We start from the raw sequence: 23163 nt of genomic DNA, 5'->3' as shown, positions 1-23163 counted from the left end.
GTTTAAAAAACAAACAAACAGCAAAAAAAAAAACTTGAGAAACAAATCTGCACATTTTTTCAAGTTCTGTGACCGAGTAGCACTATTCCCAAGTTAGCCCACTATAACAAAAATGACCACTGAAATTTGTCTGAGTGAACTACACACCTTTAATGAAAGGCAATTGTGGTGCCGGATATGTATCACACAGTATCACAGATTTCTAGGTTGGAAGAGACCTCAAGATCATCGAGTCCAACCTCCGACCTAACACTAAGTACTCCACTAAACCATATCGCTAAGCTCTACATCTAAATGTCTTTTAAAGACCTCCAGGGATGGCGACTCCACCACCTCCCTGGGCAGCCCATTCCAATGCTTAATAACCCTTTTGGTAAAGAAGTACTTCCTAACATCCAACCTAAAACTCCCCTGTCGCAACTTTCGCCCATTCCCCCTCGTCCCGTCACCAGGCACGTGGGAGAACAGACCAACCCCTACCTCTTTACAGCCTCCTTTAAGGTAACTGTAGAGAGCGATAAGGTCGCCCCTGAGCCTCCTCTTCTCCAGGCTGAACAAGCCCAGCTCCTTCAGCCGCTCCTCGTAAGACTTGTTCTCCAGACCCCTCACCAGCTTGGTCACCCTTCTCTGGACTTGCTCGAGCAGTGAACAGTAGTTCACTGCTGTATGTAGTGAAACAGTAGTTGGCAAAAGATACTACACTTTTCAAGCTTGACCAGGATCCAGGATTTCACCTTTATGGTGACCGTTACATTCATCCTCACTGTCTCTGCCCCTCTGTGACCACTAAATCCTCCATATGATTGAAGAGCTTCTGTAAAATCATGAAGAGCAATGGAGGCATCCCTCAAGATTCTGTAGTTTTATAGTCAGGATTTCCCTTGCAGTGTGAGCAATACAAAACTGAATCTTTCAGGCAATAGATTGTGAATTTCCCATATTCTCCGACAGCCTTTATTTTGCAAACTGTCTGTAGAGTTCATCATTCATTGTCATTTGACAAGTCTGACGTAAGATTATACCAGATTTTTCTAACAAGAATTTGTCTAAGTGAAAACATGTATCAGCTACCCTTTCTTTCTGCCCCTTATGAACACTCACATTAAAGTTTCTGCATTTATTTTTGATACATGTAGAGGTTTAGGGTACACCCACTGCATTTGCAGAACATTCAGCAAGTAGCTGAAACATTACAAGAGTTCCTGATTCAAACAGTAACCCTGGCAATAGTATCAACAGCTCATATTTCTATTAGAGTTGCACTTACTCATATTTTTGCGTTTTCTAACATAAAAGGAATAGAAATCAAGTTCATCACAATTTCCCTAAGCCTGTCTATTCACAGGAAACTGCTCCTGAAACCAAAGTTCGCAAGTTACTTGACCGTGACAAGGTAGAGTAACTAAAAACTTGGCCAATTTTAAATGACATTATTAAAATTGAATTGTTCAAAAAAATCTGGACTTCTGCAATTTATCACATAGTTTATATGAGTAAAATGATTTATCTACCTATAACAAAGTTCATCGTTCTGTCCAAAATAGCTCTTGTTATCCATGGAATTTATCTCATGCAGAACCCTAAAACCTCAATGAAAGAAATATTTGGACGATAATTTAAGAGGGGACTAGTGCAGCTAATTCACCTTCAACTGTTCACCTGTTAACCTTACTACTAAAGGCAGTAAAACAATTTCAAATTTAAAACTTTGCTTTGTAAAGGGAAGTCAACACAAAGTTAATCAGAGAGCAGTAAAACAGTAGATCTTATAACGGGAAAAGATACAGAAAATTTTATGTTGAGAGTCATAAAATAAAATGACAAACCATTACTATTCATCTCTGTAATAACTGCCTTTGTGCCACTGCCATTATTTTTTTATTTTATTTTTTAGCATAACTCAAGGCTGAACCTGACTCACTGGTAAATACTAGGATTGAAAACAGATGCATATTTTTAGTGTCAGTTATACAAGTGTTTACAGTTCATTGAATTCTTCAAATCACAATGGGAAAAGTTGTATTTTACATAAATACAAACACACATATACACCAACTTTAAATTAACATGCTAAAAATAATCTGAATACATATTTTACATAAAAATTTGTGGAAATGTCAACTATGATTTTTTCTTCCACAGCAATTCCTTTTCCATACAATAAACATTAAAGAACATTTTCTTTACTTTTTTTTTTCCTTTTAACACATTAGTAATTGTAATAAAGACTTCATAGAAAGAAACAGAGTTTCTGCAAAGGAAAAATTTCAAAGTTAATGGGAGATTTAGTTCTAAATTTGGCAAAGCATTTAGGTATGTTAATTTAAGCACTTAAATAAAACCCAGTATAAACAGATTCAAAGGTTATGATGGCATAATTCCAAATGCTGCTTAATTACTTATCTCAAAATTGAACACATGCTTAAATGCTTTTGTTAGTTAGTGTTAGTATTAGTTGGCTTTACAGTAACTAAACTTTTCAAAATATAGGAAAATGTTTGGTAGTTATTTTACACCCAACTTCTCCATCATATGCTAAAACTCTTCCTTCCTAGAGAAGTGTCTCATGAAAAGCTAGCCCACAACTGCAATATCATATAGAAGATAGAGGAAATGTAAATAACTGCACAACTGACAGAACAAATTTTTTGGAAGTCTGAATTACATATCCACAAATCATAAAAAAAATCACCATTCCCTGAAAATATTTGTATTATGAAATAAAGATACATCATTCCTTTTGGACAAGTGTAATGATTTAGAGTAGATTTACAAGACACTACTTTTTCTAGTATTCCTTCCATTGCACTTAACTGGCTTTTAAAATAATCATGAATACAATCACGGATACTAGCACTTAATCAGAATGGAATCTTAAATTAGAGGGAGACATCCTTTTAACTCTACAGTGGTGTACAATTTGAAAGGCAGCCATCCATTGAGATACAGGCTTACTGAGGGGGGAATGGAGAAGATGAAAAGCGGGGAAGAATGACTGCGGTGTTATTTAAGTAGTTCCTTATTTCCACTTCTGCTGCTCTCATTTTCCCCCTGTATCCTGTCCTGCTGAATTCACATCTTCCATTTGCTTTCTTGCAGAGTTCACTTTTTCTAACAACAGGAATATGTGTTCTGCAAACTCCCGGACAGCTCCACAACCACCATGGCTTTTACAAATGTAACCAGCAGCCTTCTGAGCAACTGCACAAGCATCAGCAGGCACACCACTCATGCCAGCTTTCTTCAAGCATTCCACATCAGACTCTTCATTTCCTATTGAGAAAAAATGAGAGATATAAAAATACCACAAAGGGAAAAAACTGAGCAAAATCATCATTTTTCCACATACTTATTAATAGTTTTTAGAATTTCTATTCTTGCCACAATTTTCATCTGAGAAGCTCAACAGCACTTTGCATATGTATTCTTAGAAAATCCCAGTGACATGTAAACACTGACCATACTTTATACATAATATTCAGGCAAAAGAATGGTACTATTAAGATGAGTGAAATTATTTGAGCAGCTGAGTAAGCATTTGCAGGACCTACGTTACCACTGAAAAGTAATTTTGTACAAGATTACATAGCTTTCAGTTTTAATTCTGGCTGATTTTTGTTTCTATTTCAGAATATATAACTCTACAATATTAATCTGAAATGAACCAGAATCAATTCAAAAGCGTGAACCGCAACTGTTTACTTGTTCAATATCAAAAGATTTTCTAAATCACATTACAAAAATAGCTAAAACATTACTTACCAAAGTAGACACTCATTCATCATTGCATTTAATATTTAGATTGTACCCTAACAGGACTTCAAATATGTATTTGCTTTTGGTGATTTTGTATTGTAATTTGTACTCTAATCCCACTATGGTTAGTGTATTAGCAACGGGCAAAGTGATTTTGAAGATGAGCAGTGCTACGAAGTTTGCATGCGTATGCTACATGAAATTTTACTACCAAAAAAAGAAAAAAAAAAAAAAGAAAAAAGAAACTGACCTAAGTAAGCAACTTCTTTCCAGCCCAAGCCAATGCATTTTTGCCAGTCTTCCAGGACTTGTAATTTATTTGTTGCATTAACTTCTGCTACACATCCCAGCTGCATGGCTGGCAGGGTTTTTGAACAATCTCTTTCAGAGATGAGTCGAACCTATTAAATCAAGTTAGAATAAATTCTATACACAAGGAAAAAAAGCCATTTAAGTTGATTTACAAAAAGAGAGTAGATGTTTCAGATGTAAGCTTTCTCAGATATCAGAAGAGTGTTGCATGACTGGTTTCTTTGTTCAGAACTCAGAGTGGAAGTAATTTGTGTCCAAAAACACATTACAATCTTGAAATACAAGTTGCTTTGGGAAAGTGAAACAAACTGTAGGCTTCCTTGAGCTTCACAAAACACAAGTTTACATTTATCTTTTTAAAAGCAACATGTACCAAATAAAAATACTGCAAATCACGGTACAGTGCCACGCTCACTATCTAATGCAGTAACATCTAAGCTAAGCCAAAGCAGGGAATAAAAGAATTTCCAAGGAAAGTTTCTGCAGTTTTTGTAGAAGTAGAATATTTTTAAGTATTTTTCCTGATCCCTCTGCCTAATAACGTTACCACATTAGTTACAGTAGGACTTCAGAGTGTCAAGAGACCACTAAACAGACAGAAGTGGCATGGTACATTAATCTCTGGAAGTTCATTCCAAATTTTAAATTTAGAAATGATGTACAATGTACGCTAAAACCAGATTACTGCAGCAGGATTTTTAAAGATCTCAGACACAGCTACTCCATGTTTTCTGCCCAAGTTGTGGGCAAGATTATCTTTGTTGTTGTTAATTGCTGTTAAATGCTAACAAGTATTTGGTATTAAGCACAGAATGAATGGGAACAGTGCACAAAGCAAGAGTACACCAGAACCACGCACTAGAAATACAGCAAGTGCGGCACAAAGCCCAAGAGGTTTTTAATAATAAATTCCAAGTCATATAAGTATGAGAATGGGCACCCAGAGGCAACAAAACAATTACAAGCTTCCTCCCTTCTGCCTCACAGAAAACGAAGCTGAGGAAGTTTTGAAAAAACACCTACTCCATTTCACTGCCCCAAGGCAGCACCAGCTGCACCTAAATATATCAAGAATGTCTTGCCTAACCTGTTACAACAACAACAGAAAACCTACAACAGACTCCAAAATGAATCTGCAACAAACTACTCAGGGTTTAACTACCTTTGTCTTATCCATGCCCATCTCTATCTGCAACAGGACTTGGATAAGGCTCTCTGAATGAAGTCCAAATCTGTACTTAGTTCTTACCCCAAGACTTAGTTCTTACCCCAAGAAATTCTTCTAGCTACTTCAAAAGCAACAGCACAAAGAGAAAATAACAGGAAGGCTAATTTTACATAATGCAAGCAAATATTCTGTTCAGCAGAATTTAGTAATAATAATTCAGGAAAGCATCCATATTACAGTCTGTGTTATTTAAGTTTTTTCATTTGAATTCTTACAACTTAGGAGCACGTAAGTTACAGTTAAAGCAACTATGTGGACAAAAGTGATTGGGGTTTAATTTCCCCTCTGCCACAAAAATGGCTCATCTAGGATGAGCCAAGTAATTTGCCTGGGTATCCTTCTTAGATAGCTAAGAGATAACAACATATCCCTGCTTGGTAAAGCTTTTGCAAAAACATACATTTTATACAGCAGAGACATGTCACAATAAACAAGAAACTGACTGCTAGCTAATGTGTATGTAGACTAAAGAGCACACAATATGACTGGTGCTAGCAAAACACCATACAAATTTCTTTCCACATTTTTCCAGGAAAAAAAGAGAAAGATGCCATAGCTGATATGAATGAGATGGATCAGTTTATCAAAACACATTTATTTTACTCTACAGACTCCGAAAAGTGTTTGCCCCAACCCTGAACCAGTGTATCATGCTGCTCGATCACATCATAAATAAAGCATCATGCTTTAGAACAACACTTACCTCGATTCCCCTTTTCTTTAGCAGATTGATACCAACAATATCTCTATAATCGTAGGAGACCATTTCCTTCTGATCTTCTGTGACATAAATGCGACCATTTGTCAGGCATCCATCAATACTGCAAACCAATAGCTTCACTTCCTTTAATGGTTCCTTGCCGAAATACCCAAAGCTAGACAAAGAAGTTATCTTTTTAGATGGAAGTTTTTGCACACTCTGAAAACAAACATTTCAAATACAATTGTGACCTTCACACAGACGAATTAGCTTTGAAATTCCTTTTTTCCCTAACGTCTTTTCTCATTACCTTCACTCTCCAAATAGATTCTCCTTCAATGAAAAAAAATAAAGCCATCCAAGACAGCTCAGTTATGTCACCCACTTAAAAATTAGGATGGCATTCATTTCCCTAGCACAAAAGCTTAAGTTGTATTAACACTTATGGTGGAAAAAAATAAAATGGAGTAAAGGATGAAAAAGGTACAGTAAACACATTCCATTCACAGCTGCTATTTATTTGTAGAGATACAGAATAGCTGCAAAGAAAAGGCAGCAGGCAAGATGTAATCAACTCATGCCTTCTACTTGGAGCACTCTTAGTCATGTGAATTAGTAAGCATGATCTAGACTGCGGAAACCTAAGACAACTCAGCTAAAAAGGCCAGAAATGACACTAACACATTGCTATGGTATAGCGAGGCTTACAATCTCCCTTTTCCCAGGCTGAACTTAAGTGAACTAGCAAACAAGAAACACATACAAACAGCACAAAGGTAATTCAGATGATTTCAAGAAAGAAAGAAAAAATGATGGATGGAAATAAAATTATTCAATTATATTTGATTTTGATTAATTTCTGAAATTGTAAGTTAAAAAAAACTACTTTATAAATTCACATGATCATTCTTTGAAATAATGACCGATATTACAGAAAGGAAGGAACCAGACTTGCTTTTACCTCAGTACTCTTTGCTCTGCAATAGGCCAGTCAATGTCTATATCAATATCCACACTATGCTCAGCACGCATTTCATAGTAGGCCATTTTACCACCCTAGATAAAATAGAACCCATTACAATTTTCTGCTTGGGTTAATAAAGCTACAAAACTCTACAATTTAGTATCATGTAATGAAAGTTGGTTACATGGAAGTCACGCTGACTAGCTCAGATGCTAGTGAGCCATCAACAACAGTATTTTGTCAGTTACACAGAACCAAGCATTTGAAACTTTATATAAGCCACAGTTAGTATCTTCCTTGCACAACTAGAGGAAGTGTGCAATAAAGACAGTATTCATTAGGTCATACTGATTCAATAGGTCTTTTAATGCAGTAAAGCAGTAATACCTTAGCACTGAATCAATACATGTATGTTTATTTTTTGCTTTCTGTCTACGCAAAGACTTCACCTCAACTGGAAAAACATCCACCAAAACCCAGTGTAATTTAAAAAAACCTAAAAGCCCTGATCCTCAGAGAGTTAGTGGCCTACTTTCAAAAAATGTGTAATTCAGCACAACTGTACAACTTCACATCAATGCCTGTAAGTTCTCACAGCACTATCCAGCACTGCATGTGTCTATCCAAAGCATAGAGAACTAAAGCTATTACCTCTAGATTAGTAATGTATCTGCAAAAGAGCTAAGAATCTAGTATTCTGACATAACTAGTATGGTATTCATATCACAAAAGTGGAAATATCTACATTAGGCTTTTTTCCAGTTCTGATGACAAATATTGGAAATTATCTGTAAGATGGCAAACTTATCTTGCATGAGAAAGTTAAGAGACTATTTTTATAGACAAAATTAAAGCTGAAGTAAATATATTTGCTCTGTATTACTACACAAGGACACAAACATCAGGAAAGGGAAAAAGACTGTTTAAACTACAGCACAAAATAGGCATAAGGCAAAAGGTCTAAAGTTGCCAAGAATGCAAGCTTACAGATTATATGAGAAGCCTGTGGCACTGCAGGTCAGTTTTACACCCTCAGTAACACTAAACTGAACTATAAGGTATGCACTTACATAGCAGTAAATTTACGTGAAACTCAGGATTTTAGGCTTATAAGTATATACTGTTCAATATTATTTGTACAAATTTGTTTTGAAGGAGGCTGTAACTGGTACTGCCCTAACTACAACCAGCTCTCTTAAGTTACAAATGATATGCTAACTGTCCTGAAGTCAAAGTGCTGTTAGTAGATACTGATGGCATCAGAAACTGAAATACATCATTGAATTCAAAACACTCCGTGACAAGAGTAAAAGATGCATTTTTTTTTAAACAGCCGTAAAAAAAAAAAAAAAAAAAAAAAAGCACTAACCTGCAAGTAGCCCTTCTCAATCAAATGCCTCTTTGCAAAATAAAATGATCCATTTTCATACAGCTCCCCAGGCCAATCTTGCCTCCGGTACCGTTTTGCTGGATTCAGGTTTTGGGGCTCTGTCATTTTATTTTCTGTTAACAGACAGAAATGCCAAAATAAGTTTTCCAGAATCCCTGTTCAAAATCACATAATAACTTCCTGTAAAACAGCTTTCTGTTGAAAAATTAAGGTTCATTCACCATCTTCTTTCATTATTATCTCTAATTGTTTAGCTTTATAAAGAATCACTGAATTGCTTACTCTTTTTTGGAACTGTGGGTAACAAAGTGGAGAACCGTCCTGCATTTCTAGCAGAGGAAAAGAAAGTTCTACTTTCCAACATAAAAAAAATATATATTAAAAAAATCCTGAGATGTCATTATCTCCCAAACTGATTTCTAAAAGTAGTAAGGGGATATTCTTCTAGAGTGTCCTTGCTAGTGTGAAGAAAATACCATATCCCTTCCATAATCTATCTCCTAGTACACAATAGGAAGGGGTTTAGATTGCAGTGAGGCTAAACACAAAAAAACATTCAGCTACATACACCTAAAAACCAAAATGCCCTAAAAGAACGGAGAGCTGAGAGGACCGTCTTGAAATATGAAAGGTGAAAAACGAACATAGAAGAAATTTTGCCTGTGGAAATATCTCGGTACTTCCCCAAAATACTTCCTATTTAGAGATATACATAATATTAACAATTCTTATATGGTTTAATCAGTGTCCACAAATAAACAGAACAGTGCCTTTGAACAAGCAAGATCCCGTAAGATCTCATACCGTTAGCAGAAACTGAACCAGCGACCAGAGACTTCTGTTTTTAAGCCACCCCAATTCACATGCACAAAGCAGCTAAAATTCATCAGGTCTCACTATCCCATGAAGAAGTTATAGGGTATTCTCAAAAACCGAAAACATCCTGAAACTTTCATATATATAAACTTAGTGTTTAATAAATACAATACAACTTTGTGCTCAATGAAGTAAACATTCCTAAGCACGGGAAGACATCTGTCTCTTTCAGGGTACATTAATATTAAACCTCAATGCTGAAAGAACAACTGAAATACACAGGAAGAGGTACAAAAATCTTCTAATGCATTCAGGATTTTAAATTAGTCTGAGAACAGCACAATACTAAACTGGATTCTACTCAGGCAAATTGGTGTTACCTGAAACAGTGTTTCTGAAAGGCAAGCTGCTTTTACCCTTAAGTTGTGAATGTTTTCAAAATTTTTAGCTTGTTCTCCTCATATGTATGCCTTGCAGTTGAGTAATTCTTTATCTTTTGCTACATTAAAAGACTTCAGGTGTCATTTTGCACTAAAGAGCAATTTGCTCTTTTAGGTAGGCCTCGAGGCTTTTTTATTGGAACAGTTTGAGGATAGATGTTATTTACAGAGGTCGATACAGGTTATCAAATACCTATGGAGAAGTGGTGGCACACCTTCATTTCAAAGCCACATGGTACATCCAAATTAGATTTAGATTTTCAGATGTCCATCTAGCATCTCAAGACATGAAGTGGACTTTCACCTAGTCATCTAAAATACAAACCACAGAATCCTATACTTCCATCCATGATTTTGATATTCCTCTTACATATTATCAATAAATTTTCCTCCTCTTATGAGGAAAAAGGAATATGTTCATGTCATGTGTTTATTCTAAACAAAGGCCTAATTTTTATTCCAACTTACCTCCAGTATCAACATTCATCTACTTCACATTCTCTTTTACAGTATGACACTTTGTAAACTCACTAAAAATTACATCTGAAACATTTTAGATCTCAACAGAATAATGTTAATATCTGAGTAACATTTGTTTTTAGAAAATAAAAATAATGATGTGACAGTATCTGAACTAACCATTTTGTGCAAAAAAGGGAAGGAAACATTTCTACTTTAATCACAGAAATAAAAGCAATGTGGGGAATAGTTCTTAGTACAAGCACAGAAGGTACTTATCTAGCTATGATAACATATAAGCTTTGTAAGTAAAGGTCAGTCCTGAGTCATCTTGGAAAGAGGAATAATTTCTCTAGGAAAAATAGTTGTATTTTTCTGTATGAGCTACTTGAGTTCAGTCCTTAAGAATCAAAGGCAGTTTGCAATCTCACTTGAGTCAGCTGACAATTTGGCAAGCTGAAAACAACCCTAAGCCTCCAAGCTACCAGGTTGCCATCCAGTCTTGACTAAGATTTAGCTCACATTATTTGCTACTTATTAGCTATTACACGGTAAGACTAAACAATTCCCTAGTTAAGACAGGACCTCAGTGTCATGTCCACAAAACATCAATACCCACCAAGCAGACGTTAACATGTAAAGTTTGGGGAAGTTATTTTTTGAGCCTTGACATGATAATAGTATTTTCATTTTCAGCATCTTAAGATTGGCTGAGCAATGATCAGTAATATTAAAACAGCACTACTTAAAAGGAATCTTAAGCGATCTTAAACCTTTCAAAGAAGCCAGCCTACGTCTCTAAAGGCCCTTCCAGATATAAACGTCATGGGTACAAACATTAAACATTTGAATAAATAAAACTTTGATTAATTTTAACTTTAACCAGAAACAGATAAATATTACCTCCTTTTTTTACCTCGCTCCACCTAAATTGATGCCGTCTTACAACAGAGAAGACAGAATCAAAGCCCTCTTTCTGGATCAGATCTGCCACTTTTATAAGATCACTGGGATGTAAACAGGGAGATGTTGCTTGAATATTTCCTACAATATCGACCTCTAAAGAAAAATAAAGAAACATTTATGAAACAATGAGTATTTTAATACATACAACCCCAAAGTGTGGTATGAGTGGATGCCACAAAAGGAGAATCCTTCCAGCTTTAACTCACTGTAGGATTTACTTATTTTTCTAAACACTAGTGCATCATCCTTACGGGGCTACAACATAAAAGCTCAGCGTGTTTCATTACTGATTTACCCTGATGATGATTAAGAAACTCTCTGATAGCTTCTAGAGAAGTAGAGGAGTCTTGAGATACTTCAGGGCTTCGACGATGAACTTGGGCGCCAAACTGCTTTGCAACCTTCTCGATTTCATCGTGGTCTGTAGAAACCCACACACTGTTGGCAGACAGTGACAGAAATGAATGATTACATACAAAACAACACCCAGCACTGTCCACTTGTCTGCTGTAATCTGCTAACCTGAACAACTCCCTGTACTATACCTGGCAATGAAAGGAACTAGTTCTTTTATTTGTGTGGTAAAACTACTTGTCAGTCCAACAAAGCACTTTCAACAACAGGGATAAAACACACACACATTCATTAGATTGTAAAATCTCAAGCCTGGGTTGCAATTCAATTTAATTCTATAGGGTGCCTGATCTACCACAGAATCACAGAGAATAGTGCAACAGATCACCAAAGACAGCTACGGGAACGGTTCTTGTATTCCTTTACTCGGGCTTTTGCTTTCTGCAAATATTCTCGTACATTAAATCTCATTCATCATCATGTTTGTGTTCAGCCTGCCATCTCCTCTGACACACAAAGCAGATGAAACCAGGGACTTCCAAAGCTAAATTCATAAGTCTTAGTATCTTAAGCTAACAGCCTGAACCCTCCAGGTGAAAGCTGTAATAGATTCACATCCTCTGTGGCTCCTAGAAAATGAAAAATGTGGAACATACATGACCATTAAGTTGTATTTGTTGGTAGACAAACCTGTGAATGCAAATGATGAGGATTAGCATGCATTTATTAGCAAAAGCATACTTAATGGTCTTTGAACCTATGTACCAATTTTATACTACTTGTGCTTCAAGCCTCTCTGCTGTGGGGTTGGAATGTACTGTTTGTTAGGAGAGGGATAAAAATCACATCCTTTGTGTCTACTGGAAGCATTTTTTTCAAGGGAACTTGCAAATGGCTCCAGCAATTCCCTAAACTTCTTGCTGGGACATGGGTCTTGCTACCAAGGGTGCCCCCCATTGCCCTTCTCCTCAGGCAAGATGCAGCACCAGCCAGCCAGAAGAAACCTCCAGGGGCGGTGGGGGCTGCACAGCTGGGACGAGTGGGTACAAACTGTGCTGATTGAGGTCTCTCTCTAAATCAGAGATCAACAACAAACCCAGCAGGCAACTTTTTTTTCTTCTCCTGCTTGCCTATTCTGTATAGCTTCTATACTCCACATAAAGATAAAGACAGTGGGCAATATGTATAAATGATGTGTTGATGCCATGACAATTTACCCTGCTTCCTCTAGTCTAATTCAAAATTGGATTTCTTTGGAGAAGGTGGTTACCCAGCCAGAAAAGAATTATGGGTTTGATAAAGAAATTACTTGAGGATGGCTGACTAGCACCTTGTTGGCCAGACTGGGTGATCAAAATGGTCCCATTTAGCCTTAAAACACAATAAAATGTGAACATTACTACATGCTACCTGCTCTCACATTTATTTTGATGACCTTTTTCTTCTTTGAGGCACTGATGCCAGACAACAGTTCATCCCCCAGACTGCTTTCATATCTTTACTGTATCATCTGTAAGAACTTGTAATGCGGATCACTTCCATATGGCACCACTCCTGATCTGTCAGTCACACACTTTCATGATGCATATGTAATCACAGAATCATAGAATCGTAGAAACCACATATGTAGGTATCTTAAGCAACATAAAATTCAAAGTTGTAGCTAGAAAAAAATCTACTGCCAGCATGCCACAATGTTAGGCATGCTAAAAGATCATTGTATTATGACTAGTTTGAATGATGTATTCAAAATCACTGCAGAGTTCAGAAACAAGGCTAACAATAAGTAAAAATGCCACTCAGTTAGACAAATAGCTTATTCTGCAAGCATTTTAAAATCTATCGGTTAGGCTCCATACAACCCCAGGGAAAGAACTGTTCGAGTCACAACCGTGTGTGTTGTGGCACTGAAAACTTTCAATACTAGCAAGGCAAGACTGTTGTGCATCAGAGATAATAAACATTTACAAAAGGAAGGACAAAGTCCGAGTATTATGTGAAGGTAAACACTGCCTAAATACTGTATGGTGGCTGCTGCCATCATTATGACAAAAAAGCATGGGAGATGCAGAAACAAAAATGAAAAAAACCTTTATTTTCTCAGCAATAATGGCATTCTCAGTGCACTGCACATAGCAAGTGGTGCTTTAGTTAAATTTTTCCACTCAAAGACATCATGAGATCATCAGAATCTGTGTATGACAGTGACAGCAACGTCAAGTCACACCCATGTAAATGAATGCGGAAGACGTATTTTCCGTAAACTGCTTCAGGATGGCTAGTTTAAACATACTCTACCCATTTGACTAACAGTGTTTTGCTGTGTAATGTGTACACTGTCAGCACAGCTGCTTCAAAGGGGACTGGAAAACCCATCACACTTCCATCTAACACACCTGTTATGCCTCACTCCTGTCAGGAAAATTCAAGTAGAAAAGAGGAGGTCACTCAAACCCTCATATTCATAACAGGTCGTTAAACAATATGGATTCACCTGCATGAAGTTATTATCAATGATCTAGGTCTGAAATGTTTTAACTGTTTCTTTATTAAAAATAAAGCCACAGATGCTTACTGTACTTTTCAGAACATGGTAAGATTTTATGGGATAATACTACAGTAGCTATGGGATACAGAAGATTCGTGCATACTTCCAGCTCTGAATCTAGTCAGGCTACATTTGTACACTTTACTATAAAACCTGAGATTCAAGTCCCTGCTGTTAACATAACACACAGCAGGTTTGTACCAGGAAGTTGCACCTAAGTGTGCTATGTACCAAGAGTATCCTAACCATGCACTAGTTTTGATTACAGTTACTAGTATGTGTGAGGAAAATTCTCACGTTTCTTCTGGTAGAATGGAAGAAATTTGCAATGCCCATGTTCTTAGCACAACTGACCTGTTTGTTTCTATGTGACTAATCGTTGCTGCCAAAGTTTCACACACTTTGCCACAAGGTGAGCTCCTGCTTCTGAGCACACAATTATTTCCTTCTCTTTGGCAATTCTGGGGCTTTCTCTGCCTCCACGGTTCTGGGGACTTGGAGAGGCTAACAAAAGCACGCTCCCTCAGCCTTACACAGCGCAAGCAGGGGGATGATTTTATTGCTGTCTTCACACACATAGCAGGAAGGCACAAGGAAAACTGAGCAACATTTTTTGGGCACGCGCAGCGCTAGGACACCCTGCAGGACCACAAACACCACTTGAGATGTCGCAGTTCTGTCACCACGAGAGCAACCAGCCTCGGGAACGGATGCCCTGCCGGGCTGCAGGCCCCCACCCCTGACACCCTTCCTGCTCCCGGCTCCCCAACCCCCCCAGCCCCACGCTGGGTCCCGAGGGCACAGCACCCCGTGGGTACCGACCCTGCCTTCGGGAAACGGCCCCCGCGCCGCAGGTAACGGCCCCAGCCCACCCTCACACACCCGGGGGAGGGGTGCGGAGTGCGCATGCGCACCTGTGGAAGACGCCGGCGTCCAGCGCGGCGCGCAGCACCCACCCGACGAGCGGCACGCCCGCCAGCAGCTTGATGTTCTTCAGCGGGATCCCCTTGCTGCCGCCACGCGCCAGCACCAGCGCGGCCAGGTGGGCGCGCGGCCGCACCTCGCCCGCCTCCATGTCGGGCGCCCTTCCCGCTACCGCGCGTGCATGATGGGAAGTGTAGTCCTGCTCCGCGCCTGCGTGTGCGGGAGGGGGGCGGCCGTTGGGCGAGGACGTGAGGGAGGCTGGGAGGTGGTATGGAGGGTGGGATAGGGCGTGGTGAACCGCGCAGGGGCGTCTTGTCTCAATGTATGAAATGTAGCCAGTTTTCTCTGTTCAGTATTTCCTGCACGTAAAAAAAAAAAAAAAAGGGAAACCAACAACAAAAAGAAAACAGCCAGATGAAGGTGTGGCTGGGTTCCTCGTCAGCACGCAGGACGTGGCTTTCAGCTGTTGAGCCCCGCTGCCCTCGCAGCCTGGAGCTGAGCACGCCCTGTAGCCCGTGGCAGGAGTGCCGCGTGGACCCCAGCTGGCTGGATTCAGTAGTTTTCCGTCAGCTGCCAGCGTAAATCCTCAAAACTTTCACGTCCTTCCCGTGGGGAGAGCGCCGGCAGAGGGCAGAGTAATCACACCGGAGCCTTTTCACATGAGAACATAAACTACTCCTCGCTTCTGTTTTCCACCTGCTAAAAACCACGTTAAGCATGAAAACGCACCCCGAGTTCTAAGAACTCACCTATAGAAACCGGATGGATAAAATAAAGTGATGCACTACCAATGCTATAAGGCCACAGAGGAAATTGCTTTTTAATACAATCTGGAAAATAGGAAGTAGAGGCTTTTGAGCAGCATTATAAAGTCAGTCCTGGAGACTCGCGTTCTCAGTCCATCACGGGAACGTGTCCCACATTTTGCTGGAGTTGTCCCCAGGTTATCTGAGATGTCTCGCAGAGCAGATGGAGCTTGTCTACCGCTGCCAGGGGAAACACTCCCAGTTATATTCAGCTCTAGGAAAACATTAAAAAAGAATAATCACTGGGGTTTTGTTCTTTCTGAAGAGGACATCTGTTCAAAGAAACACAGCAAAGAGATCATATGCTATATTAAATCTCTTTCTGAGCTTCTTAGATAGCTGCTACAATAATCAAAATGCATACACGTTAAGTAGGAATAGGTTGAAAAGATTTGTCTTTTGGTTCATCCCATTGTGAAAATTGAATGATTTAACAACGAAGATATTTGAACTTCATAATTCAGTTTGGTACTTTCTCATAGTCCAGGGATATCCTAAACAGGGAGCTGATTTGGGTTCACCTTTTATTTACAAAGAAAATAAATGACATTAGAAGATCTAGCACACATCATAGATTTTCTAGATGGGGTGCATCTAGTAAGAATTTTTATTACAGGTCTGTACATAATTAAAACCTGTTTGCATTTTTTCCCTTCACACCAAAAGCATGTCTTTTACTCATGGGGCTGGAATGGTCCTCAAGTTGATATCTTAAATACCGTTGTCCTTCTTCATAGACATGTACCTAACCCAGTCTTTTAGACTATCAGTACTCCAGGCAATCTTGAGAAACATATGATAGCAAAGCTTTTCCTAATCTTTACTGAATCTTCCTTTCTGCAATGTTAGCCCATTAATTCCTGTCTTATCTAGAACAGATATTCAGAACGGTTTTATTTCCTATCTTTCTAGCAGGCATATGCATATTTGAAAATAGGCACCATCTCAATTCTTAGACTTTTCCTTTTTAGGAGCAAGTTACCTTCACCTAGTTCAAATCTTCAGGCTTCTGAACATCCCCATTATTCTCCTCAAGAATGCTTATAATGTAGGACTCAAAATTAAACAGAACACTGCAAGTGAGAGAAGCAAAAGTACCAGTACCTCATGTACCTTGAAGGTTGTATTCCCATTTGTACATCTCTAGTTTTCCTTTTCTTGCACAATATTGACGTAATTCAGCCAGTGATTCACTTTGGCCTAAGTTTTGCTCCTGCAAGAGCTGATACATAGCCAGATGCTTCCAAGCTGTGTCTTTGCATCTGGCAATACCTGCCCAAATGCAGTATCTTGCATTTGTTCCTACAGCAACCAGTTCTGTCCCCACCTTAAAATATTTTCATGTAAACCATGTTCCCCTAGTTTATGTGAAAGGCATGTACGACATTGTCATGACATTTAACTAAAGATATCCATCCTCCTGTAGCCACAAGCCTAGTTTTGTAGATTTAATTTATAATTATTTGACTTGTTCCAATTAAGCTATTATTGATTGTTAGACTAATGGTCCAAATGCATCTATATCAACATTTTTGTTCAAAACAAGAGTACACTTCTGAACTGAATCTCAAAGCACAAACTATTACTGTGTCACACTACTTGCTAAAGCAGACGTGGATAGTTTCCAGGCTATTCCTTTCCCCCCCATTTTTAACATATGTGGCATTTTATGCTTTATGAGCTTGATAACACTGAGATTTCGTCAGACAGCTGATTTAGTATCCAGAGAAGAAACTCTGAGGTAGTCTGAGTATATATTACTAACCTAAATACATTTTGACTTGTTTCTTCTGTATTTGTACTGGCATCTTGCTCCTGAAGGGACTGTGTGGGTTATAGCACTCTGAGATAAGAACATTTGCTATTCTAATAATAGAGCAGTGGAGAACAAAACAAAGAATACAATGCTATGCTTTCTGTTTCTTTGGAGCATGTACTCTGTTTTATGTAATCATGAAATGTCCTGCAGGCACAGGTTTCCCAGAATGGAGGAAAGGGTTTCAGCTCTCCCATTACTGCTAGCTAGTGCAGCACATATTCCCACATCACATGATGTGGTTATGGTCTTGTGACTGTACAGCCTGCCCACCCCTACTCCTATCATGTCCAACTATCCTTGAACAATGAGCCCCGAACTGGCTCATTTCAAGGAAATACTGATAAGCTAGCAAAAGTAGGGGGAATAAATCTATTTTAAAAGCATGTTCCATGTCATGCTATTCCACTGGGGATAATAAAATCTGCAAATTTCCTTTCTGGCCATAGTTCAGTTGCTATAAACTATCACACTGTAGTTTTGCTCAAGAAAGAAGTCCGTTCATTCATGTCTGTGCAAGAGCAGGGAGACAAATGAACAAAATTGAAGGTATTAGGTAGATCTGTGCCGAGCTGTTACTGTGATCACTGTTCAAAGGTTATGGTCTACTAACAGGCAGTACGTTGTGGACCTTAGCACAATGGCTATTAATCTCTTGGGTGTTTAGGGCAATACTTTGTTATGCAGTATGTAACTGTTAAAAACAACGTGTGTCAAGCATGGCTGAACAAGAAACCTCATCCTAATGAGTGCCGGGGTCTGCATTCAAACTAACATCCTCTGAACGGCCAGTTGTGACATCTACCTTGCCCTCCATCTTCTGAATTGCCAGTCATGAGTCTGTTCACAGTGATTGCAACACTGTTCTTAGTCTGTAAGATGGGAAAAGTGTCTAACAGTGGTTCTCTGAAGCTTACATAGGAGCTTCGTGAGTCAGAGCCTTTGTGGTATGTTGGTGAAAGCCTGACTCCTTAATAACAATGGTAAGACTGCCATTGACCTAACTGGGGTCAGGAGTAAATTTGTGTGCATGAAGTGTAGTTCTGTTTATGTCAGTAGGGCCCCAAAATGATCCGTGCAGGTGGCTCCAATTGCAGGCTCCTATTTTTTCTGGGACATACCTAACTTAATGAGTACTACAGAAACAGATCACAAAGACTCAATGAAAGCATGTATTGGAAATCTCTGACAGAGATTTGGGGAGATTCTGCTACATCTGGGTCATCTGGAAGTTACTCTTTCTTTGCCTTTCTCAGGTACAGGAAAGCTGAGAGGCTCAGATCTTGCCTTCCCTGCACTGAACTGTGGATACCTCCAGTGGAGTCTGTGGAGTCAATCACTAATGCTAGGGTCAAAACACTGCAAAGGAAGTAAGAAATGGGCCACAGGATGACGAGCAAATCCCCTGTTCTTGCTATTGGAAGTTTCATGAAAGTTTTGGGCTGTCCATACATAAGAGCTAGATAAATAACTATTAACATGTGTTTATTAAAAAAGCCAACTCTCAGGGGTCTAAGAGTTCTCTAAGTCACCTCTGAAAAACAGACTGAAAGGAATACAATTGCTCGGAGCTTACACTTGACTTGGTGTATTACTTAGACTTTCTGAAGAGAAAACGGAGCAAATTACTCTGCTGCAGCATACTGAAATGCACTGTGTTTAATTAAATACTGGCTAGGTGGATTAGGTTCCCTATGGCCATCTGATGTACACAGAAGAAATCAGAGAGACCTGAAATGTGTATAATTAACAGTAATTTCAAAATGCTTAAGTGAAGTCTTCATTGTTATTGCTTTGACTTTTTCATTATCGTTGCTATGACTATTACGTTATTTGACAAATGGTGTTGATGCTACCTGCCTGCCTATGAATATTAATTATTGTAATAACAACACTAATTTATATTTAATTTTTACTTTAAGAGAACCCAAACCATTTTGCAAATCAAATCTTTTATGTTGCAGATGTTTGTACTTACACTTATTTTTCAGTTTTGTGACTTAGATTCACCCTGCCTAAATCCGGGCCTCTAACTGAGGCAATAAACTAGCAGGCTGCATACCTCAGATATATACCTTCTTTGTATGGCCAAAAAAAAACCACCATAATTTCAAGTATCCTTCAAAAGGTATCTTTAAAGAATGCTCGAAAGCACCTAAACTTTGAATTGCTCTCTACAAAGGGTACATCAGAAGGTTGCCTCAGCTGGAAAATGAGTTTTAGTGATGCTCATTATCCCATGATACTTAGCTTTTTCAGATGCCAGGTTAGTGTGTCCTGATTGTATAGGCGAGATTAAGCTCATGGCCAGATGTGCAGGCAGAAAGAAATTTTCCTCTAATTGAGACTTGTAAAGATCTTTGTTAAATTGGTTCGTTGATGTTGTTTTTATTTTATTTTATTTTATTTTATTTTATTTTGTTTTGTTTTGTTTTGTTTTGTTTTATCTTATTTTATTTTATTTTATTTTATTTTATTTTATTTTATTTTATTTTATTTTATTTTATTTTATTTTATTTTATTTTATTTTATTTTATTTTATTTTATTCTGTAGTATAGTTTAGTTATGGCCCTCCCTAAACTCTTCAAACGTAAAGACTTAAATGTCCTTTAAAGTACACAAATGGTATTTTTTCCTATTGTTGGTGACTTTCACTCTTTTCACTCTAACTCTTGTGTCTTGTTACAATGTCAGAAAATGTCATGGTTTGGCATTTTGAGACTTTTTGAACTAAGCAACTATCACATGCATGCCCAGGTGATTCTTTCTAGCCTATTGTTCTTACAACTCTATCACCTAGCCTGTGGAAGGGTAGCTGAAAAGGATTGAAAATCCTGCATGGTTTTCCTTTGTAGCCTGAAATTGTGAAGAAATGGTGAGGGAGATGGAGATCTTTAATCAAAAGGAGAAATTGAGAGGAGGCATGGCGGTAGGCCTGAAATAAGTAAAAGACTGCTGCAAGGAAAAAGAAAAATTCTTTGCCACGTTAGCATATTTAGGATGAGAAGTTATAAGCTTGAGGTATATCACTGGTCATTCAGGCTAATTATAAGAAATCATAATTGGAAGGAAAATTACAGTCTAATACATTGCTTAGGGAGGATGTTGGACTTGTTGGTCTTAGAGGTCTTTTCCAACCTAAATGATTCTAATTCTATGATTCTGTGATGTCACGTCTCCCTCATTGGCAGCCAACACTGACACAGTGTTAGGATTTGCTCTAGGCACAGTTGCCATTGCTTTGGATTACAACGGATGACTTAAATATTCACTTAATGATCTAACAAATATTATATGTCAAATCATAGAATCATAGAATGGCTTGGGTTGGAAGGGACCTTAAAGATCAAGTTCCAGCCCCCCTTCCATGGTCAGGAACACCACGCACTATAGACCAGGTTGCTCAGGGCCCCATCTAATCTGGTCTTGAACACCTCCAGGGATGGGGCATCCACAGCATCTCTGGGCAACCTGTGCCAGTGCCTCACCACCCTCTGAGTGAAAAATTTCCTCGTAACCTCTAATCTAAATCTCCCCTCTTTTACTTCAAAACCATTCCCCCTTGTCCTGTCATTATCTACCCAAGCAGAGTCCTTCTCCATCCCTTTTATAAGACCCCTTTAAGTATTGAAAGGTTGCAATGAGGTCACCCCAGAGCCTTCTCTTCTGTAGGCAGCTCTCTCAGCCTTTCTTCATAGGAGAGGTACTCCAGCCCCTTGATCATCTTTGTGGCCCTCCTCTGGACTCACTCTAACAGCCCCACTCCTTCTGGTGCTGGGGGCCCCAGGCCTGGACGCAGTACTCCAGGTGGGGCCTCACAAGGGCAGAGTAGAGGGGGACAATCTGCACTCTTTGAATGGTCTCTTTAGTTCCCTTCCAGCCCCCTTTCTTTTTATTTTATAAAAATTATAACTTGCAATGAAGGCAATCTAACCAAGAAAATGGGAAGAGAAGAACCTCACACCTTCTATTATCTAGAAGTCTCAGAGAAGATTGCCATAGAGAGGAACTGAAAGACATGAGGGAATCAAGGGACATGGGAATACAAGTAAAAGCTGTTGTAAGAAAATTCAGCATAACAAAATTCAATGCAAGCTCTTGGAAAAAATGAAAATTTTATATTTGCTTACAAAATCTCTATGTAAGTATTTTCTCCGGGGACAGCAACAGGGCTCGAGGGAATGGCATGGAGCTGTGACAGGGGACGGTCAGGCTGGGTGTTAAGGAAAGGTTCTGCACCCAGAGGGTGGTCGGGCACTAGACAGGCTCCCCAGGGCAGTGGTCACAGCACCAAGCCTGCCAGAATTCAAAAAGCATTTGGACAACGCTCTCAGACATAGGGTCTAGTTTTGGGTGGTCCTCTGTGGAGCCAGGAGTTGGAATCCATGATCCTTGTGGGTCCCTACCAACTTCGGAGATTCTGTGCTTCTATATAAATTGATGTTATGCACTATCTTTCCCTCAGAGATTTCACTCACAAGCACTCTTAAGGACCACTTGTGTGCAACACAGCCAACAAGGGACACTGGCTGTCAAATATTCATCATTTCTCTGATTGACAATAGTGAGCTTGTTTTTTGACAGATCTTTCATATCCTTTAGGAACCAGTACTTGTTATAGGGTGGTCTTTTGTTTCAGGACTTTTCTTACTCTAGTCTCCATAAATCTTAGGCAAAGTTGCTGCTTTTGCACATTTTTTCTTGTTTGTTTGAAATGTACCTCTCTTTTTCTGATGGGCCAACAGGAAAAGGAATGCTATATGTCATATCATGGAACCTTGTTGCCATCTTCCTGTTGTTAGAAGGCAGCATCTTCTGCTGCCAAGTTATCTGTGCTGAGTCCTTATCAGAGTGCAGGCCTTTTGGGCTTGACCTAAACATCACATTACTCAATTTTACTGCTGAGAACACTGTTCTGGGAGCAGTGTCCAGGGAATTGTGTTCTTCATTATCAGTACAGTCTATTCCTTTACTCCTTCCTCTGCTGTCTCATCTGGTGCTCTCACAAACATATGTTTCCATTCATACTGTGTTCATAACACTCTTAAAATTTTTTTGTTACAAATCTCTCCGACTTTAGCAGCCCACTCACTCATTTTATCTGTGCGCTGGGTCATTAAACAGTTTATCTGCCTGAGTCCATAAACATCCTCAATCTACAGCCTCTGTTTGCCTACAATATATGTCAAAACTATTTATGAAATACATGTTTATTTTACACATTAACAAATTCTTCCACTTGAAACACAGGAATGTGTGTATATTTCCTCCTTCTTGTCTGACACTGACCATCTCTGACTGCCGCTAATGTTTTTGGTCTACCAAGTGCAGTGCTTTTGCGTATTCCTTCTCAGCAGAGGAGAAATCCATTATTTGAAACCGTGATCGATAATCTGAACATAGCTTGCTTTATTTGTATCTAGTCTTGAGCAACTTATACTTTCCTCTATCTAACAGAGTAGATTTAATTATAGATTCTTATAGCTCATACTCTGCTATGTCTCCTGAAACTGCTCCTGTCATAGAGCCTGTCACGACCCTGTGTAACCCAATTGAGAACGCAAAGCAGCAGTCGCATCTGGTGGGAACAGTGCCATCTAGTGACATTATTATAACAGCATTAACACCATGCCGTGTAGAAGCAAGTAAAACCAGCTGAGAAAATCATCATCAGAGATGGAAT

At 38.9% G+C, this 23163-nt stretch overlaps 1 protein-coding gene across 1 annotated transcript; it reads right to left on the bottom strand.

The window, feature by feature from the left end:
• Positions 1-1842: 1842 nt before the first annotated feature.
• On the bottom strand, positions 1843-15106 carry CMAS (cytidine monophosphate N-acetylneuraminic acid synthetase). The gene is given in 9 exon segments (XM_080596873.1): positions 1843-3045; positions 3047-3273; positions 4007-4157; positions 6000-6171; positions 6958-7052; positions 8330-8463; positions 10969-11124; positions 11327-11469; positions 14848-15106. Coding segments are annotated over 9 exon segments (1281 nt in total). The 5' UTR covers positions 15009-15106; the 3' UTR covers positions 1843-3003.
• Between the last annotated feature and the right edge of the window lie 8057 nt (positions 15107-23163).

This window comes from Anser brachyrhynchus (assembly GCF_964034855.1).
Source record: "Anser brachyrhynchus genome assembly, chromosome: 1".
Taxonomy (NCBI): domain Eukaryota; kingdom Metazoa; phylum Chordata; class Aves; order Anseriformes; family Anatidae; genus Anser; species Anser brachyrhynchus.
The sequence above is the reverse complement of the archived record's forward strand: the minus strand, read 5'-3'. Positions and strand labels throughout refer to the sequence as shown.